Raw genomic sequence first — 27,753 nt, 5'->3', positions numbered from 1 at the left:
AATTATAAAAACCACAGAAAAAAATGTACAATTACTACCGACTTAATACAAACCTGTAGTAGCTTCTGTGCATGTTCCTGTGCTGCTGCACGAACGTCCACGCCATTGATCGACAGAATCTGGTCACCTAGCAACAACCTGCCATCCAAATCTGCTGCGCCTCCTCTGATGATATCTGACACAAAGATGCCCGTGTCATTACTGTTGGGTGGAAGCAGAGGGCAGAGGTCAGATCCATGCTTATAAAATGAATTATGTGACCCTTGAGCCTGCTGCTTTGCATAATGTCACACTGATCTGTGCAAATATGGGAAACTGCATACAAATCTGCACCTTAACTCTTTAAAAAGATTGTGTCCTTGCTGCAGGTCAACTCGAAGGTCCAGCTCTTTAACCTTTATGGTGAATATTGTGGTGTGAGATTTCATTATGTTTCTATCACATTTTTTTTTTTTTTTAACAATTGTGAACAATTCTGCCTATTTACTAGTAAGTAAAGGCCTCATAACTTAAGAAGAAAATACTTATCTTATGATAAAGAGAGTTAAACAGTACATGCTTAGTACAGTTTGTTTGTATTATAAGTATAGTATGATTAAAAATAAAGCAGTGCGTCATTATTTTTTTGTATTATTATTGTATTTGAATCCTTTTTTAGAAGTATGATTAGAAGAGTAAATGTGAGAACCATTCATTTCTCACCTAGGTGTAAGAGTTAACAGGTGCCGTGCTGTCCCCTTTAAATCTCTTTGAAAACACAATGAAGTGGGTTAATATCGTTGTGCGTTCGGCTTAGACAGCAACCAAGAATATATTCAGTTCTCAGCGATTTAAAGCCCGTTTTAATCAGAGCCTGGAAACTGAAACTAAAATTAAAGTCGATGACTTATTCCCATGACTGTATCGATATCATTTTGGCTTTGCTACACTTGGAATATCAATTGCAGCTTTATGAAAGAGGGACAGGGGGTTGAGTGGTAGAGTGAGGGTTTGATTCCCAGCTACATCACTTAAACTCAAGCGATCGCCATGCCAGAAACATATGAAATGAAATAAGTTTAGATGTACTGTATGGATGAAAGACAAAAACTGTAGCTTTGAGTGTGCTACGGAAATACAAATACAGACCATGTATTGCTGCAGTGAATAGTTAGTTGTCGCTAAGGATAATGGTTAAAGATAATCTGATTGTACCTCTTTCCCACAGTGGTGAACCCCAGCCCCTCCCCAGGACGAGGTCTGAGCTCCATGCTGAAAACATCCCACAGGTCCTCCTCCCTGTAGGCCTCCTGGTACCTGAAGACGAGCAGGCGAACACGTTGGGTGGTGAGCCGCAGCACACCGATCGCTTCATCGTGAGTGGCCTGCTGCAGATCTATGCCATTTACCTGGAGGGAAAGCGACCAGGGTTTGACGATGTGTGAGATATTCCGAGAGCCGCGGCATCGAGCATTGAGCGTGTTACTGCATCGTATCATTTCTGTTGATCCCCAAGATTTGTTTTGTGTGCATATTAGTAATAATTACATGTATTTACCTTGTGAATTGCCATGTGGTGGGTTACTAACATCTAATTAAAACTACTACTACTTCTACTGGCTAATTAACACATGTCTGCATAAAAGTAGAAATAAGTAACTAGACAAATGTTTGATAAAAGTGATGACTTATATTTGTCACATTTGTACCAACATTGCTTTTCTAGGGACAGGCGTTTGAAATTAGCAACTGTTATGTAAGTTACGGAAGGAAGGAAGAACACAAACATTCTGTTTTTATGATATAACCATAATATAACAGTACCCAGAATACCTCTAATATCTGGTCCCCAGCCTGCAGCCTTCCATCCCTCTGAGCTGCACCTCCATCATTTACTTCATGTATCACTACTGCCCCCTGGTGGAAATAAGTACAATCACGTTATAGGAAACAGTGCAATCAAGCTGAAGCAAATCAATCACCAAATGCAGAGAAAAGCTGAAAAGAAAAAATCTGATATACATTATACATGAATTTAAATGAAATGGGTTTAGTTTGACTCTATATGGTAAGTATGTCAGGGGAGGTTTAGCTACACTTTTTTTATTTTTTAAAAACAACCCTTGTCAAATGTCAGTTACGTGATCATACCAACAGAGTGTCACATCCTCCAACAATGCTGAGGCCGAGGCCTATGTTTCCTTTAGAAATCTCTATCGTAGTTTCCCTCCCGGCTACAACTGGGCAGCTCAGGGGGTCAGCAGGTGTGGGCGTGGAGCCCAGCCAATCAGAATGTCCCGTGGGAGAGTTCAGCATGGCACTGAGGGATGAAGAGGAGGAGGAGGAGGACACGGGGAGGGGGAGGGAGGGTGTAGGAGACAGCGAGCAGGGATTGGAAAGAGATGACGGCAGAGGTAGAGCGGAAGAGGAGAGACTCTCGGATCGCATGATGGAGAGCTTGACAGTGACCCGATGTTTGAGAATCAAGCTGGACACCTGACCACAGGGACGACAAAGCTAGTCATAAATCACTCAGTCAGGATGACCTTGAAGTGTGTATTGTGCGTGTGTGTGTGTTTGTACCTTTTCTACTGACATCCCTGCCACAGGTTCATCACCCACTGCTATGATTGTGTCTCCAGTCTTTATTCTGCCATCCTGCATACAGACAGAATAGAGACAGTCAAAAACACAAGTAAGTCAAAACTATTGAAAGTGAAAAACACACTTTTTAAGTCCATTTTAGCAAAGACAAAAAAAACCTACACACATGCATTTAAGAAATAAATATTGTATTATTACCCCCCACTAAATGTACTTCTTCTGTCATTTCTAGATAAACTAGCTCCAATTTCACCCCTATGCTTTTAAAAGTGAGATATCACCACTTCTACAATATAACTCACATATTTAAATACGAGAAAAACACATCACTGAAACTGTGACAGCGCTGTTGAAGATGCCGCACCTTAACAGCCGTGCCCTGCTGGATTAGGGACCTGACCACGATGTCATCACCGGAATTCCCTTGTGCCAGGCTGAGACCAAGACCAACATGATCCTGATGATGAGATGAGACGCAACAAAAACAGTTGGCAAATTATAAGTTTAAAGTACAACTAATAGTTTGTCAGGTCAATCAGATTGTGCAGCACTGAATGCCCAGATGTAGTAAAACTACTACTGTACCTGAGGAAGGTTGACATGGTAGATGTCTTTCGATAATCCTTCATGTTCTGCGGGGTCTATGTGGGAATCCACTGTGTCCCCAAACTCCGTTCTTGATCTCTGGGCCATTTGAGTAAGAGTTCCCTTATTCCTGGTGTAACAACACAATTGACTTCAATATTCCCAAACTGGACAAACACCTACTGTACATCCTGTTTAGTAAATTTTCAGGGGAAAAAAAAAATGCTCCAAAGCACATTACCTAACGAGAATGATCTCCACTTTAGACGGAGCGTTATTGATGATGGTGGAGGCATTTTGGTGACTGCGTCCATACAAGATCTGACCATTGATCTAAGAGAAAAAAACAGTTTTATTTTTGTGATCCGCTCCATCTGTACATTAATCTGCTTCTCTGACATCTTCTCTTCTCTCCCCCTCTCACCTGTAAGCCTCTCTCCATTTTCCCCCCTCATATCTATTACACACCAGCACCAACCATCCTTCAAAAGGTAATTTTTCAGATAAATCTTCTCTGCAAGGCTCTCTATTCATCCATTCCGCTCTACCCACAAACCACTGCTCTCCTTTTTCTGCTTTCAATTTTGAATCTGGTATTTTGTCTCTCTCCAGGACTCCAACCTTTCCTGGCCCTTCATGTACTGCTCCATTCACTCTCCTCTTTACCTCTAGTAGCTCGTCTCCAACCCGTATCCTTCCATCCAAACCAGCAGGACCTCGAGGGTCTATATCTGACACAAAAACACTCATGCGGGCTCTGGAGCCATCTTTGTTGCCTGCAAGACTTATTCCAAGGCCAGGAACAGCAGGGTCCTTCTCCAACTCGATCATGTGGAGCTTCCCAGACAGGCTGCCATAGCGCTGAAGCATCTTTTCTAAGGGAGACAGCATTAACAGTATTTTGTGCATTACAGTACCTACACGTGTGCATAGGTCAAACAAAGATAACAAAAAAAACATGGGTTTTGCAACTCGGTGCATGTGTTAGGATTCACACAATGCAGCATTTTGACAAGTACCACTGAATGCACACCAAAGATGTAGGTTGTTAGTTGCCAAGAAAACTCTGTAGAGTGTAGTGAATATGTCAAAGAATTGATCACACTTGAATGAGAGTGTTTTTGAGCCAAAAGAAGAAGCCAAACCTCTTCATACAAATGGAATTGGCTCTCCCAGAACATATGCTTTTTAGGATTGGTGTTCTTTGCCAGTAATGCATGCACATTAAAGCCTGGGCCAAGCCAACTAACTTGTGTGTGGCATGAACGTAATTCACTGAAATGGCTCTTGGTGAAATCTCTTTTTCCTGCTCTCTCAGAGGGCATCATGTCACCTGCACTGTGTGAATAAAATGACCAGACACATCGAGGGTTGTGTGACCTCTTTATGATGCAGACTTACTCCTGCCAATGTCATCCTCATCTTTGGCTGCTGCTGCTGCTGCTGCTGCTGCGCTTGCGGTTGTGACACTTATGGGGCTTCTCCGATTCTTTCTATCAGGCACTGGTGAAGTTACCTTGGGAGAAGTTTTGCATTATTGAACAGGCAGGGTTGGAGATGCCTCAGGGGTCCTTCAGGCACGAGGTGGATGACCCCTGAGGCTTGTGCAGTGTGCTTGATGTAGCAGTGAGGAAAAACTGACGAACAGAGTGAATTAATGAACACAGTTTTAATGTCAGCTAAAAATAACATGAAAGATGACCAGAATCATGCATTATTTTGTAACTAACTTAGAGCCGCATGGAAAAATAACTTCAAAAGAACGTACTGTCTATTTAGAGAGTTGTGCATCTCCATCAAAGAGGAAAACAAAAGGCTTAAACAAACAAGGTAGCTGCGAGGGACTTTGAACTTCGTTGGTTCTATCTACAAATATGCACGTTAATTAAGTTTTTGGAAGTTGCCTTAGTGTAAATGCTAATCTAAATTTCTGCATACCCATGATACACACGTATACAAAACAACAATGTACCAACCTTAAAGGGGGTGGGAGTGAAGGGGTTTGTGGGGGACAGACTAAGCATCAGACCACTGACAGGCTGTGCCTCCTACAGTCATGACAGGGAAACAGATACAGAGCAGTTCTGTGCACATTGACACCAAAAGAGAAGTGTACCTCTCTAAAAGCCATTTAAAACTCCTGCATTCTTTTTGGAATAGCATGTGGGTGTTAATGATTCACCTCCCTATATATAATATAGTGTATTCACAACTTCCTCTGTAGCCCTGCACAGTTTAACATCAGTTTCTGTGTGGGAACAGAAGCATAAAATCTAAAACACTCGTCACAACCTTTAAAAGACAAACAAAAAAGATGTCTGTATAGCATGATACACCGTTTATATTTCAGACCATATTATTTTCTACTTTAGAAACTGATAAAAAAAACCTGAAATTGATCTTTGGTACAAAGCCAGTGAAAGTGGAGTGTTACCTTGCTGCCGTGTGAGTTTGACTGCGGTGTCTGAGTTAGTGTTTCGTGGTTGGTGAGCATCGGTGACTGTAGATGAAACACAAAATGCATCCCAGGCAGATAAATATCGATATGACAATGACATATATTCTTCACATGCTGCGCCTATATCGGTCACAGATTAGATTTAGTTCCATATGCTTTTATGTTCAGGCTGTAAGGCAACACATTTCCATGCAAAACAACTGCTGAAACTTGTAATGGACTTGTCCAATTGAATATAAACTGCACCCTCTCTCTCTTTGTATATGCTGAGTACTGAGATTCAGTATTGAAAAAACCTGGGGCCTCAAGAGACTCTGATAGTGGAATCTATTGTCCCTGCATGTGCCTTTCTTTCTGAGGAAATGCTTTCTTTTCCGTTCCTTTCTTTTCTTTTCCAAAATGCAGTACCTGAGATCTGTGTTGTCCGGATTGGACCACAAAGTCCACAGTGTCCCCAGCCCTGCGGATGGCCTCCACCGCCTGCTCATGGCTGGCGTCTCTTAGGTTCACACCACACACCTTGACAACACACACAGGGCAGATATTGGACATATTGGGTATGTGCCATAATATGGGTGTACATTATGGGAAATAAAATGGAATTAAATACAGAAATTGATTGAAAAGTAGAAAATCTAATTCTGGTGAAAATCTGTCTTAAATACCAAAGAAATGACAATAACATTGTAATCCTGTAGGTCCCATGTTGCAATAAATGAGTCCAAACCTTAATGACTGATTATTAAAGACATTTGCTTATATCTAAAGATAATGTCTAATTGTCTCATAGAAATATCATTTTAATATGTTCCCTAGCCCCTTACCCCAACCTTAACTATCACAACTAAATGCCTAACCCAAAAACCAGGTCTTAACCCCGAAAAAATTCTCACTTGAAAATGTCCTTTTTGTCCTCACAAAGACACAAACAGAAGAACACACACACGCACACACATACACCAACCTAGATATTCTTTGAAGGACACTTCATTGACTTCAATTCCAGCCTAAACAAAGTGTTATCACTACCCTTAACCATAACCAGTTAATGCCTAACCCTAACCATAACCTAACCGCAATTCAAATGTCAGCCCTTAACTTAACCAGTTCCCCAGAGATGAGGTTCTGCCTCATTAGGACCAGATCTTGGTCTCCATGAGGGCTACTAGTCCTCACAAGGTCAGTGTTTCTGCCAGAAAATGTCTTTAAAAGGTAACACATACATACATACACACATATGCGCACACACACACCTCTAGTATCCTCTCTCCAGTCCGGAGGGTGCCATTATGTGCTGCCGGGCTGTCGGGAGTGATGTGTTTGATGAAGACTCCCCTCATCATCTCTCCACTGCTCAGTCTCCGGCCCATGCCTCTGCCGCCCATTATGCTGATACCGAGGGATTGGCCTGGTTCTCGAGTGAGCCGCACACTGATGCACAAAGCAGGATACGAGGAACATGCGCACTTATTATAGAGATGGTACAGTGGCGATAAATACATGTCCTATAGGAATGACGCATGAGGACTGTTTTGTGTTTGACCTGTTACGGCAGAGATGTACATAAAGTAGGATTATTTTTCCTCGTTCTTCCTCCATCTCGGCTGCTTAAGACTGTGTATAGAGTTTCACAGATCAAGTCAAAACAATAGAATATCACATCTGTGGTGAGTCTCTGCATTCAGTGGAGCTTATGAGATTTATAAGCAGGATACAGTCGTAAATGCAATAAAAACGGGTTGGGAAAGCAGTCACTCTCTCTGGGAAATAGGAACTGTGTGTGTGTGTGTGTGTGTGTGTGAGAGCTGTGCTGTGCTGTTCTACCACAGCAGTGAACAAAATCCCGAGCACACTAGGAATTTCCTAAACCCTCTGCAGCACAGAGGATAAAGAACATAATGGGCAGAGTTTTGAAAAGAGGCTGGAGATGGAGAATTGGAATTAAATCTAATGACAAGGGAAGACATTGTGGCTGACATCAGTGATTAACTCACCTTCTCGGCTGATCCCAAGACACAGAGGTACGAGGATGGACCTCCTCGTCCCCCTCAGCTTTACCGTCCACCTTTATCTCCACCTCTAGCTTTGGTACTTTCACGTCAGCACTTATTTCCTCTTCTGGAGTATTTCCACTATCTTCGTTTTGTTCTCCTACGTTCTTGAGAGGGAGAAACCTTGGAATCTGCATACTGATAGAAAAATTAAATAAAAGCAGAAATGATGTGTAATTACAGTGTTATTAGTCTGTCATTTAAAAAAAAAACAAAAAAAAACCCACTAAATAAGCATTTGATACTTTTTGAACAAACAATATTCTGTGCAGTTACTGCGTTCAATTAATTGATAAACAAACAATAGATTAAAAATGCTAATTTGATCCTGCTAATGTCAAATATGCCATATAGATATTAGTTCCAGATACAGTTGTCTGACTTTAATGAGCCTTCAATCTCAGTGTTAAGTAGCACTCGTAGCACTTTCACATGGTGAGAAAGATTCACTTGCAAATAGCCCTGAAAATACACATTGTCTATTGTACCAGGGAGGTCTCTGAGGTAGTGTCTTTGTGTTCTATATTTTATTTACATATAAGTAGAGCATTCCGGTACATATGAGCGTTATATAAAGTATATACTCCGTCTGTGTGTGTGTATGCGTGTGGGGAAAAAAAAAAGAAGTAGAGAAGCAGGGAATTTTTCATGAATATGTTTAACGTTAGAGGACTGTAATAAGCCCAAGGAGGTGAGTGATAGTGGTGCTATCTGCGTAGCAGGAGCCTATAGACAGTTAAGTTACAGAAGAGGACAGAACAAATGGTTCCACCCGTGCTGAAGAGGAGCAGCCGGGAGAAAAGGATAGGTCCAGGCACGGAGGAGAGGGAAAATGAGGTAAAGAGAAAATGACCAGAGCAAGATAACTGACGGGGAGAGAGATGAGAGACAGGCGTAGACACAAAAGGCGCCAAGTGAGAAGTCTAGAATAGAGAGAGAGAGAGAGACAAAGACAATGTATTGAAAGATAATAGTGAAGAAAAGGCTGCACGGAGAAATTGGAAGGAGAGAGGGAGGGGGGGGAGGCAGACATATGAAGATGGAGCAAAAGCACGGATAGACAGAAGTGAAACAATTCATTTTCGCTGACAGTCAGCTCTGAGATCCATAAGCGAACGGCTAAATATAACTCACAGATTCAACATTCAGAGAAGCGTCTGCCTTTACCGCGGCAAATAATGGAGAGGAGAAAATATGGACTGGAAGAGACTCACACTGAGCTGGTTGCATTGTTTCTCCATCGATGCAGTTAATTAAATTGTCAGTTAGTAACTTGAATCATTAGTGTAACTTACGCTGCCGTAATGCGTGACAGTCAAAAAATCACGGCCCGACATAAAAAGAAAATCTAAAGCCTGAGGTTAACACGTTGTAGAACTCAGGATGTAAAACTGTTTCATTGTGCGAATTTTCTGCAGCAAACATATCAACATGTAGTAAAGCTGGAGCCTTGACGTCTAATAAACCCTGAGACAGGTTTATCTTGCACTCCAGGGCCTGGGAGGGGATTAGGTGACCATAAATAATGGGCTGAAATCTCTGGATCTTACATTACCTTGAATCTCGCGCTGGGGAGACGGTGGGAACGATGGCTCGGCCTTTCGAAGTAGTGTTGAATGAAGGAGACGCTCTGACTGTGGCTGAATCTGGAGCTGCAGCTTCAACTTTGACCGAGGTGGAGAGTTTAAGGCTGTGTGAATGTGAAGCTGGAGCTTTGTGTGGACTAAAGGATCTGCCTGGGCCTGGTATAGGTTCAGGAGAAGGTGTTGGTGGAGTGGGTGAAGGAGACATGCTGTCTACTGCGATGGAGGCTAGAGGGGGCAAACACAGACGGGATCGGTGTTCATCCACCTGGCGGGCTGGGACGTAGGTGACACTGAGACGTGGGGAAAAAGAAAATGTGTAAATATTAAAATGACGTTAGTTTACTTGTTACTGTATTTCCACACGTACACGTTCATATCACACTCAGCACTAAACAATAAACCATTAACAGGACTCATGACATGACATCTCAGTGAATGATTATATGCATGAGGTGGAAAGAGTACTGAAATATTCTACTCATGTAAAAGTACCACTATTTTAATAACATTTTACAGTAAAAGTACAAGTAAAATGCACTCGTTAAAGTAAAAAAGTAGCTAGAACCCCAACCTTTAACAAGGTTGGGGTTCTAACTTTTTTACTTGTGTCGTGTGTTTTTTTCTTGTGTCGTGCACCAAGGACAAGGGGACAAAATAAAATATGTCAGTCAAAATGGGTCAAAGGTCACAAACGCTTCAATTTTTTAATTCAGGCCAAAAAAAACATACTAAAAACGTAACAAAAGTCATCAGTCATCATCTACCGCTTTATCCTCCACCAGAGGGTCGCGGGGGGTGCTGTGCCAATCTCAGCTACATCGGGCGATAGGCGGGGTACACCCTGGACAGTTCGCCAGTCCATCGCAGGGCCACACACAGATAGAGACAAACAACCATTCACTCTCACACTCACTCCTATGGTCAATTTGGAGTGTCCAATTTACCTATCCCCACATTGCATGTTTTTGGACTGTGGGAGGAAGCCGGAGTACCCGGAGAGAACCCACGCACACACGGGGAGAACATGCAAACTCCATGCAGAAAGGCCCTTGTTCCAATCGGGGCTCGAACCCGGGTCTTCTCGCTGCAAGGCGAGAGTGCTAACCACTAGACCACCGTGTGGTCCCGTAACAAAAGTAAAATTACAAATTTTAAAAAGTACACAAAAAACCCTTCTCAATTACAGTAATGCGAGTAAATGTAATTCATTACTTTCCACCTCTGATTATTATGTTGTAGAAAGAAATACAGAGCAATGGAATGATTGAAATGATTTAATAAGTAATGTTTTGGAACATCATGTATAACTCATGTATGTAAAGCCATGCATAATTAGACACTGTATGCAGACGGAGCACAATGCCTTAGTGAAGTCTGATTGTCAATAATGAGCCTGATTGACAGTAGTGTCAATTTTCTCATCTACGTTAGTCTTGGTAAGAAAGCAGATGATCAGATTTGCTGTTATGTTGAACTGGCTGATGCTTTGAGTATTATCCATTAGTCTGTTTGCTCGTTAGTCAGACATTTCCATCAGCACTTTTGAGTTTGGTGACAAAAAAATGATAATGTTAAATTGTTTATGAGTTCAGAACAACATTTACAATCGACTGAAGCCACTGTCTTCCATGTCACATGAGTTTTTAAGTGCTCTAAAATTATAGATGTGCCCCACTCCATCAGCACGACCACTGGTACAAGATGAAAAGAAAAATTGAAACGGAAAAGATGAGTGACTACATTTTTATTTATTTTTAAAAACAAATATTTTTTGGGATAAAATAAATAATAAATAAATAATACATTTTGGATTCCAAGCCATCTCTGAGAGATTCTGGAACACTTGAAATAAAAATGTTATCTGCCATAAGCCGCCGTCTAAATCATTGTGTCAAAGACGTCATTTAACTTCAAGTGTCAAGGACATCATGAAAGTCGGCCCGCTCTCCTCTTCCGCCTCCATTCTGGTGCAACAATACGGGCGGACACGCTGTTTGAATCCCGCTTAAGGAGACTCATGGTGGCAGATTGAATATGGAGATCCTCCGTGCTAAGGTTTCTTGACTCTGTCATGTGGACAACACTGTCTTGTCTCAACAGAGGCAGTTTGATAGTGACACACCTGCACCCCTCTATGTCTGTCATATGCAGTCGCTGCCAAAGCAACTCAACTGCCTCCATCCTCTGCTAGTTTGTCTGCAGTGTTGTCAGGAAGATGCAGCGTGGTGAGCATTCTGGATGTATGTGTATGTGTGTGTGTGTGTTGGTAATGAAGAAAGTGTGTGTCATCTGTGTGAGTCTTGTGTGTGCATCTATGAGAGGCTCTTTAAAACACTCTTTTATTCAGAGGCGCACTGTTCAAGGTGAGCTGAGTGATGAATTATTCAGAGATATTTCCCATAGCAGGAAAAAGGTGTTTTTGGAGGTTAGACCATTGAAAGACATTGTGTGTGTGTGTGTGTTCGTGTGTTTCTCTGTATACTAGCAGGAGAGAGTTGGAGGGAGAGACCGGCTGAAAGTGAGTGAGTGAGTGGGTGTTTTGCAAGGCAGCAGGGTGGTGAAGGTGGGGCAGGACGCCAGTCGGCTGCTGCTGAGTTTTAACTGTGGAGCCATAACTGCTGATGTTAGAACAAGTAATAATTTCCCCCAATTTCCCCTTGGGCAAGCTTCAAAATTTCATCATCTAATCTAATTTAACATGACAGCAGCTCCTCACTCAGCCATGACTGAGGCGTCAAAAACAAGGTGATAATGGAAATCCAACGTGTGAAAAGATCATTTATAGTGAAAGTGATGTTTGTGACTGTGGACAGCACACACTTACAGTCATGTATATATATATATATATATATATAAATACAATATACTCACTTATTTGAGTCACACTGACTGTCAAGAGCTGCGTGGACAGATCTAGAAAATGTGAGCGGTATTTAATTACTTTTTTGGTGGTTGATTTTTGTTCCTCAAAGGACCTTTGCAGCTCCCCTTTAAAGACGAACGGAATTTTTGAAGCAAAGCTGCATTTGAACTATGACGTGCAACAAATCCTACTTTACAGCTTCTCTGAGCCATTTTCATTTTGAACAACACTATGTGTAACTATGTGTTACCTATACCTGGTGCATCGCAATTCACACGATTCCTGTTTGTGGCATAGCAACAGCAGTTAAAAGGGTCGACACTGTGTAGCAACAAGTCACTGCACACTTACGATGCAGTTGACGAGCAGCAATGGGCACGAGTTTCAGCTTTCAAGTTATTTTGTGTTATTCATCTTATTAAAATTCAAAGCATCCACAGTACCTCTGGTGCTGCACACCAGGGGCAAAGCTGGGGATTTGAAAGTGTCGGAAACTCTATTAGTATTATTAGAGGGTTTGTAAGAGGTTGGGAATAGGAAGCATCATGGCCAATCTGTTCTTCTAATTACTTTTGAGGGCAAGTCCACTTCCTGCGATGATTTATTGATAGTTTTCTGATACTGCATCAAGACGTGCTCCTGCAAAGACTAAACCTAAATATACGAGTGTGTGACCTCAACTTACTTTTCCTGCACCGGTTACACCTGTATTTTTCTTGTTTGCTGGTGTAATTTAGTATAAATTCATAAAAGCCCAGTTTTGACCTGTGCAGAGGTTTTACTAGGAAAAGTAAGTGCTGCACCTCTGTTTCAATACACGCCATCGGTAGAAACAACACATCTTCTATCAGAACCACCAGAACTGGAGTTGATGATTCATGTGGTCTATCTGACTCATAAATCTTCCATTGCAATTAAAAGTGTGACGGTTTAAGCAGCACTTCAGCCATTGTAAAGAGGACGAAGCACAAACAGTTGCACATCCAGCTGTCGCTTGATGAAAATCGATGTGCAGAAGGCATATTGTGAGGAAACGTTAAAATGCTGTTGTAGTAAGAGCTGCTAGAGCTTCGTGTGTGTGTGAACCACAACATATTGTGACACAGCGGGGACCATGTTCATTGTGAAATGCAGTTGGGACAGTGTCTGGCTCCTCACCTCATTTCTGGCCCAATGACAGAGTGTCTGCGTAGCATGGCCCTGGCCTTGGCGTTGGTCAGGTGGGAGGTAGGTTCTCCATTGATGGCCAAGATGGCGTCCCCCACCCCCAGCCTGCCATCCTGGCTAACAGAGCCCCCCTGGAGCACACTGCGCACCAGCATGCCGGAGCCATCCTTGATAGCACTCACCGACATCCCTGCCAACACGCACACACGTGCACAAACACACACACACAGAAGCACAGGTGAGTTAAGGGTTGGCTAAGGCTGATTTGACAACATGCCAGACAGACAGGCAAACCCCTGACAGTGGCATAATCAGCATAGACAGAGGGCAGATTAGCACACCAACATGGCTACACATGTCTGACAGAGCACCATCCTTCACAGTCACATTCATATTAGATGCATATGCATGCACACACACACACACACACATACACAGAGGGCACAGGTGACTATAGGGGTAAAATATGCCAGTCGTACAAACACCGAACTCTATCTCAAATTGGATGCTAGGCGGATTACACAAACACTTCATTAATGCAAACAGGCAGACGCAGGTAAATCGGGCATTACACGGACATGCACACGCACCTCCTGCACACACATACACACACTGCAGAGACAACAAATGAGGTATTCTGGTCTATAGGCGCCATCGACAACACTATGGTCGTACATAATTTGAAGTTGGTCAAAGAAAAATGACTTATGTGCTTATGTTTGATAAAATAAATAGTTTATTGTCTTCAGTGTGACATTCAAATTACAATACAATCATAGTGCCTGGAATACAATCAACTGAAGACACAGCTACTGACGCTGGACAGGACAAACAGGAGACAGACATTCAAGAGTTTGAAGACGTCGTCGCGAAAGTCTCACAATTGAAATACAATACTTTGAAATACAGCAGCAGGACATGTGGTTCTAAAACAAACTGCACTGCAAAGATACAGCAGAATCTGAATGTATTTATGGTATAGCATAGACGAATAAACAGGCTGCTTATTTTTATATTTCTAGATGAGCAAGGCAAAAACAAAAACAGATCAACCATTTTTCATTTCTACGCAGCTATAGTCACAGTAGGAAGTATTCTAGTCACGGTACATATATGTCTTACTGGGCATTAAGCCATAGTAATAGCCATAGAATTTTACATGGCACATAATAAATGGAAGAAAGTAGAGTGGAACAATTAGCTATTATTAATATTATTAATATTAATAATAATAATAATAATAATGATAATGATGCCCATGTTAAAGCCTTACAGGTATGTACAAATGGTAACTCTGTCCCTACTGAAGCTTTTCACATTTTCAAAACTAAAAATAACACAACAGAAAAATGTAAATCCTCCACTCAGTCATGTGTAATTCCAGGAAACTGTGCATTGCTGTAACACACGACGACGACCAAAGAACACAGAGAGACGGTGTTATTCTCGCCTTGATTTCTTCTACCTGTGTTAATTTACATAGTTTTAAACTCTTCACACATGCACACACAGAGCGCGCAGATCTATGCATTCACAGTGTGTGTTCACAGTGTGTTGCCCTGTTCGAGCATTTTGTATTAGAATATAATTGAGTTTGTCTCTTCATATTTTGCATCGAGCCCTTAGATGCAAGTGCAGGAGCGCCTTACGACCTGTTGTTTGCTCTCTGTCACGTTTGAACCAAACAACAGATTTTATTGGAGCAGTTAAAGACAATGCACTCAACGTCACCATTCAAAATAATAAACTAATATGAGTTTGAAACTATTTCTAAATACTATTTCACACCTTTTAGTTGTCTCTTTTCGACACAAATACAAAAACACACGCGTGTAAAGCATGCACACAAACGCACACATAGAACACGCACCCACGCATGCACATAATTGTCATCTCCCCTGTCAGGTACAAGGAGCACACCACTTCACCACTCTTCTTCTAGGCAGTCGTCATCACCACCACCTATTAGTGTCATTAGTGTCATTATCGCCATGCCGGCGATGTACACACACCCAGACACCATCACCATGAGAAAGACGGAGAACATACCAAGGCTACGGTTGCCCCGGACAACAGTGATTGTCCTCTCAAAGCTGGTGCGGGGGGGCAGAGGTGGGGCTCGGTGGCTCTCGCTGTCTTCCATGATGCCGAAGCGATTACGCAGCTGATTTTCCTAGGAGAGACACAACAGAGATGGTTTCGGTGAAGCTATACGTCGCCACAGAGGTGGTGGTGGTGGTGATGCTGACCAGACACAATGTGTAACATGTTTGTTATCTTAGTTTACTGTGTTGACATGTGCTAAAAATTGTGGTCAACACAAAGTGAGGCTGATATTTATAGAACGATCATTATAGTTCTGGTCAGAAACCAAAGTAGTGGACAATTTGACCTGACAGTGGTGCTAAAAGCAAACAAAAAGATCCAAACTATTACAGTTCATCCTCTTTTTTTGTGGACATTTTGTGTCTTGTGGCGTAATAGGAAATACCATTGAAAAACCTACTTCGACTTACATGCTTGTGCAGGTTAAAAGGCAATCCTTTGAGTATTTGCAGAGATATGAACCAACGTGTTAGACAAACTAACCCATAAAGCCTCGAGTCATGGTATCTGTGTAGCTGAATAATCTGTTAAAGGCGTCTGTTAAACAAAAAAATAATAAAAAAAAAACTAAAAAAACAGCGTTGATTCTGAGCAGCGCACACAAACTGCTCACTATCTGATTCTGGTAACAAAAACATCAAACATCTCTTAACGTCATGGATGAATGCTTTTGAAATTGAACGTTTTTTTTTCTGCTGAGAACTTTACAAAGAAAAGGGGCAACAAGGAGCTATTCTTTGAACCCTTATAGAATAACAGAAGCAGCATTGACATTTCTGAAGCTGCCTTGATAACAAATTGTTATGTTGTTGATGAAAACACTAACACTTGATGTGTGTCTTTTTGTGAGTAAGAGACAGTGTGGTAGCAAATGAGTGTCCTTGCATGAACAAGGTGCCTGTGTTGATAATGCAGTAAACACTGTTCATTGAGAGGCAATTGTGGGTAATTAAGCAAAAGTGAGTATAAAAGGTGGTTGAGTTGAGGCCACAATGGACGAGCAAGTCTTTGACACTGAGCACTTTCTCTGTACCTGACCCAGTGATATTGATACAGCTGACTCTAAGCTCCCCATTATAGAACATGGACAGAGAGAACAAACGCAGCCATGGTAATCTCCTGTAGAGCAGCTAAAATGTCTTCCCACAGAATCGTAGGCATGCATGGTAATGAGCAACGCTTCCTATGTGATGGACTGTTGCAGTGTTACTGTAACTGTCACTGCAAAATGTTTCCTGCTGAGTCTAAAGCATGGAGCAAATGCTTGATGGCCAAAAAAACCAAAACAACCTATTAGATGACACAGAGCTATACAACACACTGTGTTTCTCCTAATCACAGCATTTTAACATTAAAAAAACAGAAAGCAGCTGCTGACAAATAGAAATTGATTCCCTCTGAGCAATATTTCCCAACATCTTTTATCGTGGCATTCTAGCACGTAACATTCATTTCTCATGTTTGCCATGCTAAATTTTGGGTCTTACATACCGTTTTACTGTAACACTGCTTGGTAACACTGCTGTCCTCAGAGTTGAAGCTGTTGGTGATGTCCTCGGCCCCCTCAGCTAGCAGGATGTCCTGCGTGAGGCTTTCATCGTAGGACGCCTGCGTGCTCCTTTCTGAGATGGGTGTCAAGCTGCCGCACAATTCCAGCTGAAAACAAAAAAAAAAATTCCAAACGATAAAAGTTTGGAAAACAAATGAACATTCACTGAAAAACTAACTGTGTGCTTCAAAAGTAAGCAAATTCACAGCGAGGCAAACAGGCTAAAGGAGGTGACTGTAAATTAGACACCCTCTCCTCTCCCCTTCTCTCTCCATCTGTAGTGTTGTTGAGCATTGTGTTAATCTCTCAGCTGCATTAAAAATTCAGATGGCCTGTAACTGGAATCTCTCTCCCTTGTTACTAAGCCACAGTCCAAAACTGAAAGGAGAAGAAATATAGTACTCAAGAAAAAAAACAGTACGCCAATGTAACTGCAACTGTTTTTGAAATGTTAAATCTTCTGGATTGCAAATATGTTGTAATTATTGTAATGAATATACTGTATATTCAGGGCAGATCTTACAGTTTTGCAAATAATATATAATGTGTGAACATATAAATAAATGGAGAAAGAGATTGGAGCACCAAACTATGTGCATTTATCATTTAACATATTTGATATCTGCATGAGACTATAAGCCTCATTGCATATCATTCCACTCTGCTGACAGATATAAAATAAAACACTTTATTTCAATGATCTGTACATACTGGCAGGGGTTTGGCAACACCAATGCAGACAGGGCCATAGGCTGTGGACTTTAGCACATGCACAGCATAATCCAGGCTTGAGCCTTCCAGGTCAGTTTCATTGACGAACATGAGTCGGTCACCAGGAAGCAAGCGGCCGTCTCGATCTGCTACACCTCCTGGCACCAAGGACCGGATTACCAGAACTGTTTTAGTGGCATCTTCTGGATCCTAGACATAAAGGTAAAGACACAGAGGTGGTTATGTTCTTGATATTTTTGAGATAAAAGATGAATGTGGGGGAAAAACGGGATAAGATCACACAATGGCAATAAAGCTACTCGTTATTTGCGTGGCTCATAAGTCTAAGAGCAGTCATACACAGAATATAAGAAATCTACCAGCAGATTATAAAAGTCTGCCTCTCTATTTTCTTAGTGTTCACCCTATTCAACTCAACACTGATATTCTTAGACTCCGGCCTATTCCAGTCTGTTCTATTTGTAGAAAGCTCAGGGGCATGTCTCTGACCTGGTAGTCTAGGATACTGAAGCCCAGTCCTGACTCGCCTTTCTCCAGCTCGACCACCTGAGCTTCTCTCTCCCACATGGCCAGAGGAGGCGACACGGGTGTCACACCACGCTTGGTCATGTCCTCAGCTGTGGGACACGGAATGACACAGCCCTGGTCCAACTGGGACGGAGAAGGAAGATGAGACGACACGCACGGCAACAGCATCTCTGTGTCCTTAATTATGTTGAACTTCTGTTCAAAAGGACTGAAACACAAAAACTTAATCCCCCGTTGGGTTCACCTTGTCATTAAACTCAGCCAGCAGCTCTTTCAGGGTGAGATGGACATCGTCATCATCTTCGTCATCATTGTCAGGAACTGCAGGGGCTACAATTCGTGAGCACACCAGGCAAACATCCATCGGCAGCTCCTTCAGAATCCTGATGACCTCCTTATGTGTCTGTCCAATGAGAGGGATCCCATTCACCTGCCAGGAAAATACACTATTTACGAATATATTCTGCACATAATATATATCTAGACCTTGTTCCTATGTAATGTACCTTGACTTGTTACTACACAAATATAAATATATTAAGTAAAGGACACAACGTTTGCAGGGCTTTCTATAAGGCGAGCTACTGCACAAGCCAAGCATTCATCAGACTTTGAATCCCGATGACTGATCCGTGTGAACTTGCAGAGTTGAAGGGAAGAATAGTATGATTTTCTCTGCTTTCTCTGCATTAAGGGAAAGAAAATGTGGTTTCGGTGGCAAACACTGTGTGTTTACCTTAATTAGATAGGTGTGTAGGCAATATTCTCCCCACATATGCTGTTCCACAAAGACTTTAAAGAACAGACTGCTATTCCTATCTGCATGAATGAAAGCCGAAAAACATGAGAGAAACTATGGTACTATAAATTAAAGATGTTTTTTTTTATTTGGTCTTCCATTAAATATCCCACACATGCCAAAGCAATCAACCCCTCACAAATCATTACCAAACAATTAAAGGATCAGGAGTTGCACTGGGTTACCTCTAATATCTGGTCTCCAGTGAAGATCTTATTGCTTTGGCCAATGGGCCCCTCAGGTAAGACGGAGCACAGGTAATGATGTCCTGCTCGAGCCTCCAGACTGACGCCCAGACCACTTGACTCACTGAAACGCTCCAGCTGACACACCTGAGAGAACAATTATGAGTAGACGTCATACTCTGTATGTGGGTTTCTAGTCTTGAAATACATAATGAATGCAATGAATTAACAAGGTTTACACATAATTATGATACCAGTGTTGGGAGTAACTCGTTACAAAAGTAATGCAATTACTGTAATGCATTTACCTTTTGCTGTTACGCGGTAATGTAATGTTTTACTCGGTACAAATCTCATTTTAAACCCGAAATTAAGTGGTGTGTGGTTTTTATACCAATTCGCCAAGATTAGCAGAGGAGAAAAAAAGACTGCAGCACCAGAGTTGGACTCTTCATTCGGGAGATGGACATATGCTCATTATTTTCAGTTCGTCAGAGCACTTTGCGTGCGACACCAAAATATCTGTCTACCTCGCGAAACAGCGCAAGTAATTTAACGCAACATCTCGCGCATGCCACGCTAACATTAAGCTAGTAACCAAAAGAAAGCAAACCGACGTTGAAAAACGGAGAAAAAAAATAAGCAGCAAAAACTAACATTCTCCCGTCCTGCGATGTTTGAGCCACAAGAAGTGAGTTGTCGAAGTTATGCTGCCACTTTCAACAGCGGATTCTCCATCTTTTAGAAAAAGTGCGAGCAAGATCCGCATCCAGGCTAGCAACGACAAGGTAAGCAATCATTGATAGCTTACCTTGATAGCCTATCATTGCCTCAACAGGTTAGTGCTACTGGGCTATTGACTATAATATAAATAGCCACCAGAACAGCGACAGATAAAGCATACAAAAACAATATACAATACAATATACAGTGTCAATATGAATACGCCTAAAGTTAGCGTGACTTACTGCGGCCATTATATTGTACTATTGTTAGCCTTAAGCCTAGCTCAGTCATTATGCCATACCACATCACCTCCTCCTGAATTTGTAATGAGCTGCATTTACCGCAATAAGATCCATTGATTCAGTTATTTTGGTGAAAGTAATGCAAAAGTAGTGTAATGCCTTAGCCTACAATTCAAAGACAGTAATATCATAATGTAACGAATGACTTTGAAATGACAGTAAAAAAGTAATAAATACTGCCCAACACTGGATGTAACATACTAAAATTCCATGTTATGCTAAATTCTCATCTCGTCAACCTACAATAACTTCATATCGTGGTCCAACTGCATGCTGCCACCTCTTCCTTAGGTCGTCCTCTTCGTCTGCTGTCAGTTTCACGTCTATAGAATGATGCATATAAACAAAGACAATCACCCTCATATCACACAGAAAAATATGCAAAATGAAATGTAATGACAGGAAACAGGGAACAAATATTATTATCGGTATCACGTTAAGCGAATTAAGAATTTAAAAGCTAGAACCAGCCCACCAAACTCCAAACTCCGTCCGCAGGATGAATATGAATCTAATCACAATGTGAAATACTATATTTTTCAGTTCCTGTGTCTAAATGTTTGTGCCTTTGTAGATCCACTTAGAGTTGTAATGCATAATATTGTAATATACATAATATACTGCACTTATTTTTCTCAAGAAATTTCATGTTTTGTAAAATAAAAACATGAAATTAAATGTAATACAAAGGTGTTCATTAGTAATTATGCTATTATTTTACTAGTCTGGTCCACTTGAGATCAAATTGTGCTGTATGTGGCCCCTGAACTAATATTAGTTCTACCCTTGGCGTAGAAATCCTGCAGGAACTTTAATTGGCAGAACATGAAGTGGGAACACCTGTGTGTTTCCTTACAGTTCTGTGTTCAACAGGCAGTTGTAGGAGCCAGAGCTAACAAGCAAACTTTTTGAGTCTAAAATAGGGACACAAGAAGGTTTTTCATGTCATTAACAACTTCTGGAAGGACAGAAACATCTGCTACTTGCAATGGAGCCACTGCTAGTATCAGCACCAACCGTGATCCTGCTCTAAATGACTCTGCTTCTGCCTACACGTGGTCTGTTTATTTCATGGTAGTGTAGGACAGAACAGGTCTGTTGAATTATTCTGTGTGTGACTGTGGCACTGATGAACCCAAGCAGGTGATTTTGGACAAAAAAAAAGCTCTTCTTGAGCTGCAGTTGGAGAGCTCGGTACACATTTTGGTGAGAGCAACAGACCTGAAGGCTGACAAGGAGAACTTCATGGATAAAGTCCAAATGATGTTTCTAGTGGAGCTAACAAGGAATAAACTAATGAATATGTGTACCATGGGTCAGAGCAAGTGAACTTCCTCCGGATGATGGAAAATAGACATTGCACAACATATTGATGCATTTAGCAGTATTGTGCTTGCTGTAATGAAAAATGCTGTGACACTGGGCTCACCAATAGCCGTGAGTATTGACCCATGCATAAATACTTCACTCAGTTTTAATTACGTGAGTACACGTTTCATTGCTTTACTTACGGGTCACTTGCCATTGTTTAAATGACGCACACTGATGCACGGTTGACTGTGTGGTTGATCTCACACTCGAATCTGTAAGTGTCATTTTATCAAAGGAAGTTGATCAAAGCAGTTACATCTCTTGTTTAGATGTTACTTTTTTTGCAGTGTCAGATATTTTTTTAAAAACTGACTTATTTGTTCCTAGCGGGAGAAAATGTCACCTTCCCAAAAACTGCTGTTTCCACTTAAAATCTTTTAAAACTACTTTTGCCTGAGATATACATATCAAATATTAGTCTTTTTGAAATTTTAACGCTTTAAATGTTTTTTTCCCACTGTGTAGTTGATTTCACAATCAACACTGCTTTGCTCTGTAAGTGTCATTTTATTAAAGGAAGTTGATTAAAGCAGTTACAGCTCTCTTTTTGCCATAATAAATCCCCCCCACAAAACTGAGACAAAGCGATAAAAATCGAGTGCATGCTTTTTATCGCTAGATTGCGCCTCTATTATCCATTATTATATTCTTTTATAGTATTGGCCAAGAGAAATACACCTTCCTTGGGTGAATAAAGAAATGCTATATTAACTTTGACAGATCATTGCACTTTCACAGGCTGGCACAGTCTGAACAGCCGTAGAATTAGTTTAACAGAATGACTTAGAAATTGACAAAGTACGTCAGATGACAAATTTTGTTAGTTTACATAATGAAGACTTTTATGCTACTCAGAAGACAAGTTACAGATAATAAACTTGGCATTTCATAATAAGTGGCACAGCAGATATTGGAAGTTCATGCAACGCAGCATATTTGTGGCAAATTAAGATTAGGCGTATATGCATTGTAATGTTGATGGACACATATTTTTTTCTTGTGCCCTAAAATAAGACATAAAAATGGTCAGATTCAGGAACCCATATATTCATAATGTATCCTTGTTGCAGTTAGTGTTGTCTGTAATGACCTGGGCTGGGATTCAAGTACAAGTATCACTACAAATATTACAAATATTAATCCCACATACGATATGCACACAGACATTCAACGGCTACCATCTTAGAATTTTCTTGGCATACTAATGTTTTCTTGTTCATGTGTTAAAAGCCTCCCAGCAATCAGGGCTTATTCGACTGTGCTCTCTAATCAAGCCCAGAAATCGTTGTCTAAATAAAGCCATATATGCAGGCAGAGTGAGAGACAAATCATCTGGAATGAGTTAAATGAGTTAGATAAACACATGACTGCACGGCACTATAAATAGACTCCCATCAACGAGCATGCCTTGCTGCCACATTACTGTTCCCCGAGCCTAATTAGCATATCAGACTGAGTCCCATGATCCATTTCCAGGCTGCAGTGCAGCGTGGCAAGAGGCCGTATGGGAAGGGCAGCTTACTGTTTCTGAAATGGTATTGGGGTCGTCTGTTGGTGTACGCTGCCTGCCAGGAGATCTCACGCAGAGAACAGATTCCTGAAAAACAAGGAAACACATTTTGGCACGAAACGCAGGGATTCAAGCAGACTTGAGTTGAAACATTTTTAAAGTGTGTACAGTTTCCAAGCAACATAAGAGGTAGCAAAGATCACCCGCAACCCAAAGTGGCACTGGAGTATGTTTAGTCCCTTTTTTGAGCGAATATTGCAGATCATGTGTCACATTATTTACACATTGATACGCAAGTTGATATTACTGAAGACTATCAAGTCAACATTTGCCCTTTTTCTTAAAAAAAAGCACCTGTCTCTTTAATCTTGTTTAGGCCCACTCTGTAGGGATTTCCCTCATGGAAGCTGTGGGAGTGTCGTAGGGGCTGCAGGGGAGGAACTGGGGGCAGGATGTGACTCAGATGCACTGCTTTCCTCAGCAACCTCAGTCTGACCAGCGGACCTGTCCTTCTCAGCACCTCCATTGCCCTCTGCTCACTGCAGCCCTGCAGGCTCACCCCATCCACCTGAGGAGAAAAAAGGAAGAAGAGAAAGGAATAATGATAATGGTGAATGTATGATGCAGACAGAAGCAGTTTTTGTGGATGGAGCGAATCAATAACTAGAAATTGAAGAAAATCCATTTTTTATCAGCTAAAAAGACCTTAATTGGGTTGTATGGAACAACTAAAAGTTGCAAACTGTGTAGATTTTGAGATGCTGAAATCGTTAAGATTCAGCAGAGAATATATTTGAGACAATAAAGGTATTTGTCTTCAGAGAGCAAAAAACAAAACAAAAACCCATCTGTTGTGTTTTTATTTAGTGGAACTCACAGAGAGTATTATATCTCCAACATGGATGCGTCCATCTTGATCAACAGTGCTGCCTTTCACGATGCTCTTCACTACCACACCGGCACTGTAGACTGAGGAGAACACGATGAATTCAAGGAAACAAGGAAACGTAAGTATCGATTGTGCAATTTAGCTCTAAACTCACACATCATTAATCATTTAATGAACTGAGGGTTTTCTTCACACTTCTGTCATGACTCCAATTCATTTCCAACAACTGAGCTTAATGATAAATGACTCATATTTACAGAGCAAAACAAGATGGTTAGATATTATTACCTGAGTTTAAGTCACCTATGTAGCTGGAGATGGTCAATCCCAGGCCGCAGGTGTTTTTAGTGAACTGCACACTGAACTCATAGTCTTCATTCCAGTCACTGAGCTAGAAAGTAGCACAAAAATACAAATTGTTAAAGAATTATTTTCCTTTTGAAGCCGTTTGAATACAATGTTATTTATGTTGCTGTTATTCTTTAAACACACACCTTGCCATCCAAGCTGTCATGGCTCAGGGTAGGAGAGGAGAGCCGGTTGTCCTTCGTAATATCTCTGGCAATGAGCAGCTTCACTTTGGTACCAGCGTTTCGCAGCACCTGAGCCAGGTGGTCATTTGTGCAAAATAGAAAAAGACCGTGTGAAAAACAACAAACAAATAACACAAATTGATAAAGCTGTTAAGAGACAGCTGCTCTGGGAACACAGATAGACATAAATTAGACCCGTTCAGAACTGTCTCAAATTGTTTCATAGAAAAACTCAGGAAAACGGCAGAGCTCATTAACAGACGTGAGGTAATAAACCAGACATTGTTTTTCTAAACCGCCAACAGATTGTTATGCTTTCATTTTTTCCCCCCTCAAGAATCCAGTTTGAAAACACTTCTGGTATTTTTTAGAGAATTCTTACAATGTGCTGTTTTTTTTTCTTTATTGTGGCGTGCCAAGTTCCTCTGAGCTCATTGCTGCCCCCTGAGGCCTGAGGAAGGGAAACTGAAAATCTAGTAAAAGTCTGGAGTTTAAGTGGTTTCAGACCTCAGAGATGGAGCTAAACAGGCTGCCGTGGCAAATGTATATCTGGCTTTTATTTCTCTGTTGACCGGGCAGGACAGTCGCCTGAGCTTTTCTATGGATCCATCTGGGACCGCTGAGAAAGCCCTGAATAGCACTGCCATTAGACACATGCACAGTGACTGGGCCAGAAGCAATTTAAACAAAAAAAAGATTATATAATTACAGAATGAGACTGACCATAAACTCACTGTAAAGCCTCACCTGTGCCACCTGCTCACTGTTCATGCCTGCCAGATCTGTATCTCCGATGCGCAGGATCTGATCTCCACTACACAGGCGTTTATCCTGAGGAGCCGTGTTACAACAAAGGCATTTGGAAAAACTGCTCTCTGTTCAAATATGTACATATTTTATGCAGATTCTACTCAACTCATTTCACTTCAATACAGGATTTCAGTCTGTTTTTTCCCCCTTTTTATGTATTAATTCTTTAAAGGTCCAGTGTGTGCATTTTGGGTTTTGAAGCAAAAGTGTACTATGCAAATGAAGACAAAGGCTCCCCCCACACAGACTTGATGCTTAGTATTAAAATTGGTTATTCTTTTGCACACACACCAACACACAGCCACTGCTTTTTTACACACCAGAAGTAAAGACACACAATCCGAGGACAGGAGAAGGTACACAAGCCCTTGACCCAACCTGGGATTTGAAGTGGCGACCCTCCTGAGACAAGCCCAATTCCTTCCTTCTTAACCACAGCAACAATTTCTTGTTATTGAGTCTTGATTAGTGAGTTAAAAAGAGGACTGCTATTGGAAAACTAGGCAGGCTGTTTCATCATCGACTGACTGTATGAAAACTATAATTTAAGATTTGGCTCTATGTGATTGGCTTATAAATTGACGGGTGGATTTACTCGGCCAGCAGCCCCTCCAGGAAGGATGGTCTTGACCATCACGCCTGTACTCCGCCCTCCCACGATGCCAAAGCCAAGCCCCCTTCCGTCATTGATCAGCTCAATCATTTCCACGTGCCGTCTCTAATGAGTCACAGATTAGAAGAAAAGACAGGGAGAGAAAAGGGAGGTGGAGGTGGGGATTAATATTTATTCTGCTGTTGCTGAACTAGTGAAAACACAGCGCACATTTGTTTGCCTGCATAAACACACATTTGAGTCTTAAAAGATTCATGCACCTCATGAGCAATGGCAGAGAGGTTTCTCCCCATCGACATGGTGCGGGAGATTCGAGGTGGAGTGCAGTACTAAAAAAAAAAGAAATGTCACATATAAAATAAAAGCAAACCACAAATGACACTGAGTTAATGTGAAATCTAAAGCTTTACATGAGAACAGTGCGTAATATTCTCCAGCGCGAGACAATGCATTTTTAAAAGGTGACATTTTACAGAGGGAGATGGACGTTTTACAACGAAATTGCTCGGTTCTTGAAGTGAGCGCTTTATTTTACTTACCTGTGACTCAGTGTGAGTGTAGTTGTTCAGATTAACGTCTGAGAAGGACAGATCCTGAGAGGCCAGGGAGCAGACACTGCTGTCCCTGTAGAAGGATCTGGCCGTGCTGGGCGTTCGATTTTCCATGGCCCATGTGTAGGAGTCACTGTGGCTCATCATCTTCAAGCCCACTGATATGCCCGGGCATTGCCCACAGTTCATGGACAAAGATTTAGAAATGCCTTTCCCCTGTTAGGGTAAGGGAGGAATAGACACGTTACAATAAGGTTTAAAAATGTGAGAGGATAGGATTAAGTTGAAGATATGGACTGGGATTAAAGACACAAGGAAAGCAAGAAAAAAAAAAAGACCACTGGGAAATGGATGAGGAAGACAAAGACGAAAGATGAGGAGGGTTGATAGAAAGGTGGCTGCATTAATTTAAGAGTGGAGATACAGAGACAGAGAGAAATAGGATGAGGTTAACCCTTTAACACCTAAGCCTCAGAAAGTCCGTCTGGACTTTTTGACCATAAAAGGGCCAGAAAATGTCCTGTGAGTACGGTGCTTTTGCCCTTTTTTTGTGCAAAAACAGGCCAACAAAATTTAAACTATGTACAGGCGTTTATTCTATCTCTGGAGACAAAGACGCTGATTCGCCGGCTTCCTGCCACACCACGAGTGACATTACCCTAATAAGCACACGTTGGCTTTGATAGCAAACTGTTGTGTAATTACGGTTGCGCAAACGTGTGTCGTTTGTGATACGCTCAGCGTTAAAGGGTTAAGAGAGTGATGGATGGTAGGATAAAAACTAGAGGATTGTTAGTCAATTAATAAACATGTGGTCAAAAAAGGAATTTCAGTCGGATTCCATCAAAATTATTAGGCAACCCTTACACCACATAATGCACGCTTGCCTTGGCAATAGCTGTATAAATAATTAAAAACCACCATATGTCAGCACCAGTCCTGATAAAAACACAGAAAATCTCTGACACATATGCACACACACATACACTGTATGTAAGCTGTGCCTCATGTGACTAAATAATTATGGAAATATAGGACACACATCCACCCCGCACTCCCACAAACTTCAGCTCAACACTTATGACAATGTGGAACTTCTTCAAACTCCTCAACATGATACTATTTCTTCCTCTTCTTCCACCCTCGTCTCACTCCCTCTTTTCCTCAGCGCTTTAAGTGATGAGCTTAGGTAAGATGATTACTCATCCAGTTTGGCTCCTCTGCATTCAGTATATTGGGGAAGATTCCCGGCTCCT

At 41.4% G+C, this 27,753-nt stretch overlaps 1 protein-coding gene across 3 annotated transcripts in view; it reads right to left on the bottom strand.

Annotated features, from left to right (window-relative positions):
- Positions 1-27,753, bottom strand: part of si:dkey-92j12.5 (multiple PDZ domain protein) — a 38,054-nt gene that overhangs the window by 6,130 nt on the left and 4,171 nt on the right. For 2 of the 3 annotated variants that reach the window (XM_058641583.1, XM_058641584.1), the window contains exons 4-36: positions 26,486-26,713; positions 26,207-26,275; positions 25,929-26,051; positions 25,271-25,354; positions 24,485-24,592; positions 24,279-24,381; positions 23,979-24,070; positions 23,456-23,669; positions 23,114-23,188; positions 20,464-20,543; positions 19,193-19,339; positions 18,453-18,638; positions 18,170-18,331; positions 17,660-17,869; positions 16,891-17,055; positions 15,343-15,466; positions 13,285-13,483; positions 9,233-9,553; positions 7,621-7,815; positions 6,880-7,057; positions 6,035-6,145; positions 5,603-5,668; positions 5,145-5,216; positions 4,570-4,684; positions 3,835-4,043; positions 3,410-3,501; positions 3,169-3,298; positions 2,948-3,040; positions 2,563-2,637; positions 2,131-2,475; positions 1,813-1,896; positions 1,195-1,388; positions 54-201 (exon numbers count right to left, since the gene is read on the bottom strand). In XM_058641583.1, the coding sequence (XP_058497566.1) occupies positions 54-201; positions 1,195-1,388; positions 1,813-1,896; positions 2,131-2,475; positions 2,563-2,637; positions 2,948-3,040; positions 3,169-3,298; positions 3,410-3,501; positions 3,835-4,043; positions 4,570-4,684; positions 5,145-5,216; positions 5,603-5,668; positions 6,035-6,145; positions 6,880-7,057; positions 7,621-7,815; positions 9,233-9,553; positions 13,285-13,483; positions 15,343-15,466; positions 16,891-17,055; positions 17,660-17,869; positions 18,170-18,331; positions 18,453-18,638; positions 19,193-19,339; positions 20,464-20,543; positions 23,114-23,188; positions 23,456-23,669; positions 23,979-24,070; positions 24,279-24,381; positions 24,485-24,592; positions 25,271-25,354; positions 25,929-26,051; positions 26,207-26,275; positions 26,486-26,713 (4,797 nt within the window). The remainder of the gene's footprint in view (positions 1-53; positions 202-1,194; positions 1,389-1,812; positions 1,897-2,130; positions 2,476-2,562; positions 2,638-2,947; positions 3,041-3,168; positions 3,299-3,409; positions 3,502-3,834; positions 4,044-4,569; positions 4,685-5,144; positions 5,217-5,602; positions 5,669-6,034; positions 6,146-6,879; positions 7,058-7,620; positions 7,816-9,232; positions 9,554-13,284; positions 13,484-15,342; positions 15,467-16,890; positions 17,056-17,659; positions 17,870-18,169; positions 18,332-18,452; positions 18,639-19,192; positions 19,340-20,463; positions 20,544-23,113; positions 23,189-23,455; positions 23,670-23,978; positions 24,071-24,278; positions 24,382-24,484; positions 24,593-25,270; positions 25,355-25,928; positions 26,052-26,206; positions 26,276-26,485; positions 26,714-27,753) is intronic. The other variant, XM_058641585.1, reaches the window with a different exon arrangement.

This window comes from Solea solea, chromosome 10 (assembly GCF_958295425.1).
Source record: "Solea solea chromosome 10, fSolSol10.1, whole genome shotgun sequence".
Taxonomy (NCBI): Eukaryota; Metazoa; Chordata; class Actinopteri; order Pleuronectiformes; family Soleidae; genus Solea; species Solea solea.
This window is presented reverse-complemented; position numbering and strand designations above follow the sequence as displayed.